The sequence below is a fragment of the Gossypium raimondii genome, chromosome 4, assembly GCF_025698545.1.
Source record: "Gossypium raimondii isolate GPD5lz chromosome 4, ASM2569854v1, whole genome shotgun sequence".
Lineage (NCBI taxonomy): Eukaryota > Viridiplantae > Streptophyta > Magnoliopsida > Malvales > Malvaceae > Gossypium > Gossypium raimondii.
This window is the reverse complement of record NC_068568.1, coordinates 47,814,094-47,827,473: the sequence shown is the minus strand read 5'-3', so window position 1 is coordinate 47,827,473 and position 13,380 is coordinate 47,814,094. Positions and strand designations below refer to the sequence as shown.

At 32.4% G+C, this 13,380-nt stretch overlaps 1 protein-coding gene across 1 annotated transcript; it reads left to right on the top strand.

Annotated features, from left to right (window-relative positions):
• The first annotated feature begins 4,581 nt into the window (after positions 1–4,581).
• Positions 4,582–11,321, top strand: LOC105779644 (phospholipid-transporting ATPase 1). The gene is made up of 7 exons (XM_012603490.2): positions 4,582–6,772; positions 6,874–7,180; positions 7,938–8,646; positions 8,740–8,863; positions 8,993–9,212; positions 9,549–10,007; positions 10,840–11,321. Exons 1-7 carry the CDS (start codon positions 5,263–5,265, stop codon positions 11,057–11,059), a joined length of 3,549 nt encoding a protein of 1,182 aa, XP_012458944.1. The 5' UTR covers positions 4,582–5,262; the 3' UTR covers positions 11,060–11,321.
• Positions 11,322–13,380: the final 2,059 nt, after the last annotated feature.

Genomic DNA, 13,380 nt, shown 5'->3' with positions numbered 1-13,380 from the left:
AAATTGACAAAAAAATGTAAATATGGAGGGCTAAATTTATCATTATCCATTAATTATATTACTAAGTCAACCTTAAAAACAATTTATTAGTATATTAATAAATAAGATGTGATAAAAAATAATATTAATTAACGTGATAGTATATGAATGTGAAATTAAATAATTTAACCATATCATGTAAAAGTTTTACTTAGAAATAAAATAATATATTGTTAATCAATAAAATTTTAAATCTATAAAATCATTAAATATAATTGGGTAAATTAAAAAATAAAATTTACGTTTTTATAATTAAATATTTTAATTAAATAAATATAATTTATATATATAAATATGGTAATATCTAATCATGTTAAAATCAATTTTTATAATTAATAGAAATTAAACGTGGGAGATTAACATTATATATATATAAAGATAATATTAATATATTGGTAATTTAATAGTATGTATAATGTATAAATTTATTTTTAATTTATATGTCAAAACTAGAAAAATATTTTAATTTAAATTAAAAATATTTTTTATAAATATAATTTCATCTAAAGAATTAATGAAAATCGTATTTTAGTATTTTTAATAGTTTTTTTCTTTACTAAAATATATGCTTTTCATTATTATTTGATATATTTAGTTTATATTATTATTTGATAATTTTATTATCATATAATTTTAATAATACATATATAATTGTGAATTTTTTATCACTGTGAATTTTTTTTAATATTAATCTCGTTATAGGTTATTATCTTATCTGTTTTTTTGATACAATACCTATAAACGACTCATAGCCCTTCCTCAACCCTTAAATAGGAGGATAATGTGCTTTAACGCACTCGAACCTACATCCTCCTACACTCGTAACAACATCAATGTTAATTGAGCTAAGTCTTAATCGACAAACGATTATTTTTAAACGATTTTTAATGTATTGTTGCATATAATTCATGAATCAATTTTATATCTGATCTATTTTAAAATTTTTATTTTACTAATTATTTTAAATGTGAAGATTTAAGTATTTTATTTTATTTTGTTGAATTATGAGTATGATTGAAATAAGTACTAGATAGGATGTTGTAATTCTTTTATATATTTGATTATTTTATTTAAAGTAGTTTATCCATACATATAAGTGTTGGTGACTTTTAAAACGAGAATTTGGTTCGAACCTTGACAATGATATTGTCAATACGGGTATATATGAATCTCAAAAGAATTAATCTTTATAGATCATAAAACGGATATGAATGACACTTTAATTCCATAAAAAAGGTTGATCCATATGATAGTTCAGTATCTTGATTTAAGATCTATATCCAAAGAATTAAAAAACAAAATTAAAATAAATATTTAAAATGACATTCACTTGAAGATTGATTTATGTTTGTATCTATCTATTTTAAAAAGAATTATGGTAGATTTTGTATTATATATTAAACAATTTTCTTAAATTTAATTTTTATAATTATATTAATATTAATATTATTAGTTTATTACAATGGTTAAATAAAATTATAATTTTACACATTTTAATAATTTTATAAAATAAAATAATTTACAATTTCTATTATATATAATTTCTAATAATGGTAGAAGAATTATTATTTTAATCTAATTTTTAATAGTAATTTTCTATTCTCACCTCACCCTATAGCTACAATTTGAATCCAAACACATATCTCTATACTGTTTTTATTCTCACGTTGCAGTATCCAATTTCACTTTCACTCTTATTTTTAACTTTACCGGAAACAAGCACTATCCATCCAACGAAAACTTAAATCAACTCAAAAATTTTGTGCCTAATTAATACAATTAAATTATTAAAATATTAATAAAGATGCAACAGTAATTGAGAATAGCATTTCAGATAAAAATAATAAATTAAAAGTGGAATAATAATTTCGTTTGTGGTAATGGAATATCAAATATACCACAACATATACAAATTTTGGATAAATAAATTCCAAACACTTTGGAAAAAAACCCATTCCTTCCGATAATAATAATTAATTAATAAAAAACCCAATTAAGCAATAAAAATTGACCACTAAGTTTCATTTACTTATTTATTAAATATATATCCGCTATTTTAATATAATGCTTAAAATTATTTATAAATGTTCTCTAATACTTAAAGAAGGAAGATAATACGCTTCACTCACTCGAATCTACATCCTCGATATCGATAATAATACCGATATCTAAAAAAAAAAATCTTTTACGGGTAGATATTAGTAGGTGAGCGTACGCTAATTCTATATTCGTTATTCTAAGAGACAAATAATGCTAAACTGCTAAATCCAATTACTTGTAAAAATATTAATGATGAGTAAAGATTCTTCAATAATTAACAAATAAAAAAACAATTTAAGAAGAAGCTGTCTATTCTCAAAAAAGCAAGTGATCCAAGAACAAAAATAAAGTTACCTTTCATTCATTTTTAAAATTAAATATAGATTTGATAGATAGGATGTTCACTGTCTCAAGTGTGGTTTGAGTTCGAGTCATGTTGGTTGTGTTGCTGTTAGGGTTTAGCCCTCCTATTGTAATTCACAAAAAAAAAAAATACCAACAAGTGTTGGGTGCAATAGTAACACATATTACACTTTCAAATAAAAACATAAGTCCAGACATTGGAGACAATATTGTTAAGAGAGATAACCATAGATTCTCGAAAAAGGATCAGTATTTGTGCTGACGGAAATGGAGCATTTTGAAATCAACAAACTTACGTGATTTTGATATGATTTGTTTGGTATTTCGATAATCAAGATTTAAATGAATTGATTTGTCAAAAATTATATAAGGGATAATATAATTTTTGGCCCCTAAATTTGGTTCACTTTGGTACTTGAATTTGACAATTAAGTCTGTTTTAGTTCTTGAACTTGAAAATTATCAAAAAGTTTGATGATGTGATAATTTGAGATTATGTCAGGTTCAATGTTTTAATAATCGATTCTCAATTAATCAGTTCGATTATCGGACCAACAATAAATAGTAAACTGGTTCAATTGTTGCTTTTTGTCCCAGTTTTCAATTTTTACCAATTTGAAACAATTTCCAAGTTAATTGGTTCAATTCCTTTGTTTGGACCGTTATATTGATCGATTCTCGATCCGTCCAATCTATTCATGTTCTAGTGATATTGGTCAAATCATCAAATTTTGACTGAAGCTAACTTAATAGATCAAAATAGATTTAATTATCACGTTTAAAAATTAAAATAGATAAAAAAAAATACAAATACCAAAATATACCTTAGTTATAAAATAATGATATATGGCCTTCTAGATAACTATAAGTGGACACATAAATAAATGGCAAAAATAAAAAAACACGTGAATAATTTGTTTTTATGAAACATTGAAACTACAGATTCAATTAATTTTCTTATTAAAAAAATAGGAAAAGCAGCAGCCAAATTTGATTAATTTAATAAATAAATAAATAAAGTAGTTGTTAAAACTTGACAATAAAGAGGAAATGTCAGACAACTTTGTAACTTTCTTAATGGAACACCCTTACCTTTAATTAATGCCAATCATTCTCTTTCCTAATTTTGGAATTTTCTCATCATTGTTTTTTTTTCTTAATAGTATATTTTATAATAAAAAATGATTCGTTTGTTATAATATCTGTCACTGTCGTCTAACCAATCGGTGACATCTATGGGTATTCAAACGGTTAATCGAACTGAATTAGTATTAATCGAATTTTTTAATCCTTTAACCGTTAATCGAACTAGAATTTTTTTTAAAAAAAAATTAACCGAACCGAAATATTTCGATTAATTTAGTCAGTTAATCGGAATTTATATACTTTGTTTTGGTTAAAACAAGTATGAAACACATAAAAAATAAATTTATAATTTTCATATGACCGGATTAACCGAACTAGTAATAACCTAATACATATAATATATAATATTATTTATTAAGTTCTGTTAATTACCCGATTTCAAACCCGTTAATCGAAACTCCAAAAAATCTTTAACCGACTGATTAACCGAACTAGATCAGTTCGGTCAATTAATTCTGTTTTAACCGAAGTTTGAACATTCTTAGCGACACCCTCGTTTCCCCCTAGTCATGGCCCAATCGACAGTGTTTTAAAAAAAAATTAAACACTGATGATTGGGTCATAATTAGGGGGAAAAGGGGCACCAACCGGCGGCACTGACGGGTATTATAACAAACGGATCATTTTCGTATATAATTTTCCTGTTTTCTTAATTAAATAATAATTAAAATTATTTATATAAAAAAAATCAAAATTTCTATGTAGGAGGGGTGGATAAATTTATTATTTATATAACAAATGAAACTCTATTATTTTAATTTCATTTAAGTTTCTTAACTTGTTTTATCCGAAAACATTAAATATAAGTAAATAAAAAGAGTACGTAAGAAAATTCAGTGATTCAAAGCGTGTAGAAATAGGAATATTACGGTGTAAATCAAAGTGAGCCCCTAGACTTTCTAGAAATAGAAAAAGTAAGATATTGAATTTCTCTCACTATCGAAGAACCTTCTTCTACGTGTAGACCAGGTTTAGGCAATCTTCAAGACTTGATTGTCAAATGAGAAAAATGGTTGGGTTTTGAATATTGATCCTTCCTTTGTCGCCACCCCATGAAGACTCTTCCTTACTCTTTCATTGCAAAAGCCGCCCTCCCACTCCTCTCCTTTCCATTTGCAAATGCCTTTGACTTTGGACATTTCCCTCTTTCAAACACGCCTTTACACCAACAACAACAGATTACAAAGCAGCCCTCCTCACCCCACCCTCTCCCTTTCATTGTACAGATATCCTCTCATCCCTTTCAATTTCAATTTCTTGTTGCTAAAGTTACTTTTAAATTATATTCCCACCACGATCATCAACTCAAGGTTCTTCCTTCCTTCCTTTCTTTCTTGTTTGTTCCTGTTTTTGTATCATGTGTTCATGTGTGTAAATCATTTTGGATGTATCTCACTCTGCTGAATTGGAATTCTGGGTTGGTTTTTTGTTCTTAATATCTGTTGCTGAAGTTTGGTCTTTTAGCAAATTTGTTTCAAATCATATTCTGGGTATCTCTCGTGAATTTTGTTTATTTCTTGACCTTTGAGCTGCTGGAGATGTCTTTGGTCCATAGATCATAGCCTCAAAAGTGGTTTCTCTAGAATTCTTTTTTTTTTTGGGTTACTTTATTTTATACCCCTCTGATTTTAGAGAAGAAAGTTGAACAAGGGGGATCCTGGATTTGTTTCTGGGATGGACTCAAAAACCCCTGTTGAGAATTTGTATAGTATTGAACCTGCCTTAAGTTCCTCATCAAGGAGGAGTAATTTTTCTGCTCGTTCCAAATCTTTGGGAGGGAGTTCGATTAGAGAAGTGAACTTTAGTGATGTGGGACCACAGCCTGTGAGATATGGATCTCAAGGTGCTGAGTCAGATACATATAGCATGTCACAGAAAGAGATCAATGATGAAGATGCTAGGTTGGTACATATAAATGATCCTGTCAACACAAATGAGAGGTTTAAGTTTGCTGGGAATTCCATTCGGACCGCAAAGTACTCAATCCTAACATTTTTGCCTAGGAACTTGTTCGAGCAGTTTCATAGAGTTGCCTATATATACTTCCTTGTGATCGCAGTGCTCAATCAGCTGCCTCAGCTTGCTGTATTCGGCCGTACAGCTTCCATTTTGCCATTGGCATTTGTCCTTCTTGTTACGGCTGTTAAAGACGCATACGAGGACTACAGGCGCCATAGGGCAGACAGGATTGAGAATAATAGGCTAGCATTGGTTTTGGTTAATAATGAATTTCAGCAAAAGAAATGGAAGAACATTCAGGTTGGTGAGATAATCAAGATTCAAGCTAATGAAACTATTCCTTGTGATATGGTTCTACTCTCAACTAGTGAACCGACAGGAGTTGCATACGTGCAGACTATTAATTTGGATGGAGAGTCTAATTTGAAGACACGATATGCCAAACAGGAGACTCTTCAGAAGATTCCGGAAAAGGAAAATGTTTCTGGGTTGATCAAGTGCGAGAAACCCAACAGGAACATATATGGGTTTCAGGCTAACATGGAAGTTGATGGGAAACGAGTGTCCCTTGGTCCCTCTAATATTATACTTCGTGGCTGTGAGCTCAAAAATACTACTTGGGCAGTTGGGGTTGTTGTGTATGCTGGCAGTGAGACCAAAGCAATGCTTAACAACTCAGGGGCTCCATCAAAGAGGAGCCGACTTGAGACCCATATGAACTTGGAGATCATCTTCCTTTCACTGTTTCTTGTTGCTTTGTGTACAGTTGTCTCTGTCTGTGCTGCTGTTTGGTTGAGACGCCACAGGGATGAGTTGGATTACTTGCCCTTTTATAGAAGAAAGGACTTCTCTGAGGATGAAGAAAAAAATTATAATTATCATGGATGGGGATTGGAAATATTTTTCACATTCCTCATGTCAGTAATTGTGTTTCAGATAATGATTCCTATCTCACTGTATATTTCCATGGAGTTAGTCCGGGTCGGTCAGGCTTACTTTATGATTCGAGATGCTGAGATGTATGATGAGTCTTCAAATACAAGATTTCAGTGTAGGGCTTTGAATATAAATGAGGACTTAGGACAAATAAAATATGTTTTCTCTGACAAAACTGGTACGCTTACTGAGAACAAGATGGAATTCCAGTGTGCAAGCATTTGGGGAGTGGATTACAATGGTGGAAAGGCAACTTCACAAGATCAGAAAGATGGCTACTTTGTCCAAGGTAAACAAAAAATTTATCTCTGGTAATACTTCTGTGTAGAAAGAAATTTATTTGAGGTTTGTTTAGCATTTTCTAACTTAAACTCTTTTATTCTTATCTAGCGGATGGGCAGGTTTTGAGGCCGAAGATGGTAGTAAAGACTGACCCTGAGCTTCTACAATTTGTTAGGAATGGAAAAGAGACAAAAGAAGGCAGTTATGTCCATGATTTCTTCCTTGCACTGGCAGCTTGCAATACTATTGTGCCAATAATTGTGGATACACCTGATCCTACTTTGAGGTTGATAGATTACCAAGGCGAGTCTCCAGATGAACAGGCATTGGTTTATGCTGCTGCAGCATATGGATTTATGCTGATAGAGCGAACCTCTGGCCATATTGTTATTGACATTCAAGGAGAAAGGAAAAGGTAAATATCAAGTGCTGACTTCTATCGTCTTGGTTTTGTTTCCACCATTTCTGTTGTATCATTATATTGTGATAACCTCTGCCAGCATCAATACAGGAATTGCTACTAGATTTGTTTTGAGTTTTTGGTGTCGGTATTTACTGTAAATGCTTGGACAGAGTGCTTTAATTGTGATAGGAACTTCTGGAGGGTCAAAATTTTATGGAACATATTATACCATGAAGCAGGCATGTGAATTTCCTTTATTTTTCTGGATAGTCAGTATATATATTTCCTTTGGAGAAGCTTCCTCTACTACTTTTGCAACAATAAAGTGATGGTTTGAAAACTACATTCTTAATCTGCACAAGTGAAAATAACTAGTATTTCTTGGGAAGAGGGCGTGATCGACTTCTATGAACTTTATTTTTCATGGATTAATCATAGTTTTATATTGTTTGAGGTTATTGGCATTTTTTTATGTTAATCTTTACATATATACGAAGTACTGAGGTAGGTGAAATGTATGTAAATACCTATTTGAATTTAGTATCATCATTTTTCTTTCCTTTTTTTTTTTTTTAAAATTTCAAGACACTTGGAGGTTGGGATATTGTAATATTTAGGGACTGGCATTGAAAATTCTCTTGCTTTGGGAGAAGAAAAGTGTATATATACTATATAGTATACAATCGTATTAAAGGAATGCTGGTTGTACTCCTGGACTTCATTTATATTAAGTTTTCATTGTTGAATAAAATTTTTTTGGGTCATGCAGGTTCAATGTTTTGGGTTTGCACGAGTTTGATAGTGATCGGAAGAGGATGTCTGTTATATTGGGGTTCCCAAACCAGTCCGTTAAAGTGTTTGTAAAAGGAGCTGACACAACAATGTTTAGTGTCATAGACAGATCTCTGAATACGAGTATAATTCGTGCAACTGAAGGCCATCTGCAGTCTTACTCCTCAATAGGCTTGAGAACACTTGTCATTGGGATGAGAGAACTGAGTACTTCAGAATTTGAGGAATGGCATTCTGCATTTGAGGTGGCTAGCACTGCTTTAATGGGTAGAGCCAGATTGCTTCGTAAGATTGCAAGCAATATCGAAAGCAATCTTTGCATATTAGGTGCCTCTGGTATCGAAGATAAACTACAGCAAGGAGTTCCAGAAGCCATTGAGTCTCTTAGAACAGCTGGGATCAAAGTATGGGTGTTGACTGGGGACAAGCAAGAAACTGCCATATCAATTGGATACTCCTCAAAGCTGTTGACCAGTAAAATGACACAAGTTATAGTTAACAGCAACTCTAAGGAATCATGCAGAAAGAGTTTAGAAGATGCCATCATCATGTCTAAGAAACTTACAACTATGTCTGGCACTACAAATGAAACTGGCAGAACTTTGGGATCCGGTTCAACACCTGTAGCATTGATTATTGATGGTACCAGCCTTGTTTATATTCTTGACAGTGAACTCGAAGAAAGGGTAAGGAGTCGTCAACTTGCCTTTGTTTTGTTTTTTTCACTTTTCTACTATCCTGCATGATGATGTGACTTTATTATTCATCTTTGCTTGCAGCTCTTCGAGTTAGCCTGTAATTGTTCTGTGGTTTTGTGTTGTCGGGTGGCCCCATTACAGAAAGCCGGAATCGTTTCCCTTGTAAAGAAGAGGACCTCAGACATGACACTTGCCATTGGAGATGGTAATCATCATTCTTTTGATTTTCTAATCATAATCTTACGATAAAAAAAGAGAATGGTAATCATCATTCTCTTGAATTTCAACTGATTTCGTTTTGCTGATTTAAGCAATGCTACTGGATGCTTCACAGGTGCTAATGATGTTTCAATGATCCAAATGGCGGATGTGGGAGTTGGCATCAGTGGCCAAGAGGGTAGGCAAGCTGTAATGGCATCCGATTTTGCAATGGGTCAGTTCAGATTCTTAGTTCCTCTGTTGTTTGTCCATGGGCATTGGAATTACCAGCGGATGGGCTACATGATACTATACAATTTTTACAGGAATGCAGTGTTCGTCCTTGTTCTATTTTGGTGAGTTATTTTATTTTCCAGATACAAATCTTCTCATGTGTACTAATTGCCGATATTCAACCTACAATAGGTGGTTGGCTTAGGGACGGTATCTTTTTCTCCTAACTAGGCCAAAAGTGGGGTTGAGGCAATAAAATGTCATCATTTCATATATGCATATGTGTAGTAAAATTCTTCCTTTGCTCCATTAGGATAAATATAATTGATTTTTTTATCCCTATTCGTTCAAGATTATAATTTCCACTTTTGGAATAGACTTTGAATCGCATTTTGGTCAATCAGTGCGGATTTTCACCTATGGATGAGCACTTGTTTACTTCTCTATGTTCTTTGCAGGTATGTGCTCTTCACTGGTTTCACTTTGACCACTGCAATCAATGAGTGGAGCAGTGTGTTGTATTCTGTAATCTACACATCTGTGCCTACAATTGTTGTCGGTATTCTTGACAAGGACCTAAGTCGACTCACACTTTTAAAGCATCCTCAGCTGTATGGGGCTGGGCACCGAGATGAATGCTATAACAAAACACTCTTTTGGATGACAATGCTCGATACTCTCTACCAAAGTGTGGTTGTCTTTTTCATTCCTCTTCTCGCATACTGGGGCAGCACCATTGATGCTTCAAGTATCGGAGATCTTTGGACTCTTGCAGTAGTTATATTGGTTAATTTACACTTGGCCATGGATGTCATCCAATGGAATTGGATAACTCATGCAGCCATTTGGGGATCTATAATCGCAACTTTTATTTGCGTCATCATTATAGATGCTATACCATCTTTAGTTGGTTACTGGTAAGCTCTTTTACATCAGATTTATTTTAATTAAGCATGTAGGTGAATAGTGTCAAGATAATAGTTTTTGACACTTTCCACATTAACATATCTAAGAACGTTATTATTTTTCCTTACTTGCTATACAACAAAAGTATTATACAAAAATATATATACTAGTGCATTCATATAGAGGTGGCAAATAGGTGTTGTTGGGTGAGTTATTTTAGGTTTAGGTTTGGATTTTTTAGGGATCAGGTTATCTCTGATTCTTTGTGTCTGAGTCTTTCGTTTTATTCATCTCGACTTAGATTACGTTTGGGCTCTTGGACGGGTTTTAAGGTTCGAGTTTACTTTGTTACCTCCATGTAACATATAGATGTGCTTTGGGGTGTATGTGTGCATATAAATATCGTTGTCCCCAAGTTTCAGAGTTTCCGTGCTCTTAGCTCTAGCCATGAGGTTATTATCTATGGTGTTCCAACTCTATTTTTTTTAAGTACCCATGTCGAACATATTTTCAGACATTGGTATGAGGATATGATCCTCCAAGGACCCACCAAATACATGGAAAAACTTAGAAAAAGTTGAACATACTCATGTCAGATACATACTCATATCCAACACATACCTGAGTTCGAGTAAATATAGGTTATTATATTCTAGGCCTTAGGAAGATGGCAATAATTAATGGTATAAGAACTGTCTGCAATTGATTCTACATTATAAGGCTAATGAGTTGCCATAAATTAGCATGCCAACCATGCATTTTAGTAAATGATTCATTTGAAGTTAGTTAAATTTGCTTGCGTATAGTTTCTGATCCTTGGCAACCTATTATTTGTTTTGACAGGGCCATTTTTGAAATTGCGAAAACCAGATTGTTTTGGTGCTGTTTACTTGCCATCATTGTCACTGCACTAATACCTCGATTTGTCGTGAAAGTTCTTTATCAGTTTTACGCACCTTGCGATGTTCAGATTGCACGGGAAGCAGAGAAGTTTTGGGCTCAGAATCAGTCTGCAGCTGTAGAAGTAGAAATGAGTCCGATCTTGGACCATCAAAGGCGATGATAAGGTGATTTTGTTCCTTCTTTTGACCATATTTCTTTCTTGTAAAGTATCATGCTCTTTAGGCTTCTGCAGAGTATTAAATTTCATCGTCAGATTTTCATTGATTGCTATCCAAAGGATAGAATTAATATACCTTAGGTTTGTATTTTTTATTGTATAAAATGAATGTAAATTAGCCTTGTTTACAGACAAAGAAATCATACACAGAAACATACACGCAGTTTTCAATGAATACAGTTTGATTGCCATTTTTTGTTGTCCATTCATGGTTCTCTCGTATGTTCATATTTGCTTTAATTCTGAATTAATTTTCGTTAGAAACGCCAATATTAGTTGGTATATTTTGTACATTGGAATCGTCAATGATGGCAACTATCGTCATTGACGTGTTTTCGAACTTGTTGATTCAAAGAGTAGGGGGCGGAGATAGGTGGTTCACCCTTTTTAGGATAGAGTGAAAGAGTCATCTAGTAGGGTGGTTGGAGTAAAAGACAGGGAGAAGAAGACAGCTTGGAGTGAGATCGTAAAAGAGGATATGTAGGGTGCTTGCATCCAATCTTAAGCCATGAGGCTTATCTACATGTTATACCCTGTCTTGATGTATCACGTGTCGGGTCACTATTAGTGGGCCGGGGGTAAGTGGTCAATAGGTCTGGTGCCATAGGTTTAAGTAAAGTAGCGTTATGACGTGTCTTGAGTAATATTAGATGGGACGTGATAGTTGAGATCTGATGTGGCGGTTAATGAGTGAGTCCACTTGTCAAGCAAATTGTAAGTTGAGAAGTCTCTCTGGGCCAATCGTACCGTTCATGGATTGATTTTTTAGAAAATGTAACATTTTTAGTATTTGAATGATTCTGTGCAAAATATTTTCTGTTGTTTGATATGTTTTCCTAAAAATATTTTCATAACTGAAAAAAAATTATAAAAATTGTATAAAACTAATAAAATTTATACATGTTGAAGTTAATCTCACTTCTTGTGGCATTTTTCTTTTCAATTCTTTTCCTAGTTTAATGTATGAAGGAATTTGACCAATAACCAAATATTTCTCATCTTTTCTTAATTTAATGAATGGTGGAATTTAACCAATAACCAATGTACTAGGTATCCACAAAGTTAAACTAAATGGAAAACCACTGAATACAAGGCCAAAGGAAAGCTATAAAAAAACAGAAAGCAACTCGTGGAAAAGTCGCATAGTAAAGCTAAGCAGCAAGCACCGAAAGCAACAACAGGGTGGTATGAGTAGTCACCAAGCTGCATAAAACATTTCTGATTAAATGCATCCTGATTTTGCTAAAGAGTCAGCCATCCCAATCTAACTTCATGAAACATCTCCGATAACAATTTTGAGTTCCATCTTTGTTGGAATATTTTTAAAATATATATAGTGTTTCAATAGTTACAAATAAAAAGTTATAAATAACCAAAAGTTATGTCCTATGAATAAGTTATAAATAGTCATAATTATTCAAGTAGATATCTATTGAATAAATATTTTTATTGCTAATGATATGACTATCCATTTGAGTAGTTATGTCCCTATGAATTTGTAGGATACACCCAAAACATATAAACAAAGTTTGTTCCATTTCTCTCACCATCTTTTATACTCCTAGATTGTTCTATAAAGAATTATTGCAAAAATTCTTTATAAATTCTTGTTATGCTCTGCTCAGTACTCAGTAGACTGTTTCCGTCAGTGTAAAACGTAGATAGTCATTGAGCTTCACTGTATCCTCAAGGGTTCATTTGCCAGTAACTCTTTTGCACACATAATATAGGTGGGGGCGAATAGAACCTTAAAGAAAGTGATATTGTTACACGCCTTTAAACCTTCACTAATTTCTCATAAGTTTATTTTTATCCCCACACACCAATGATTTTAAGGTTCTATTTTCGCAATCTATGAAAAATTAAAGAAGACTTGTCTGTTCACCACACATTCACATGCCACTACAAGCATGGTACTATGAAGATGGATACTGGCAATTGTGGTTGCATGACAATAAATCATCTTGTCAAATTTTGATTTAGAAATATCTTTCTCACAAAAAAAGGTATGTCATTTTTTTTTTACTCTTATTGCATAATTAGATTTCAATTGTTGTGTTTATTGAATTGCATTATGCAAAAGATGTAGGTGTCTCATGCATCAATTACTTGACAAAAAAAATCAAATGTTAGTTCATTGTAATATATATTATATATCTTGCAAGAAAAAAAGAAAGAAAGAAAGAAGATTGAACGAAAATGCACATTTGGAAAAGGGTCTATTAATGGATCGAAAAGTTGTTTTCATTTTGAATGGTAATGAC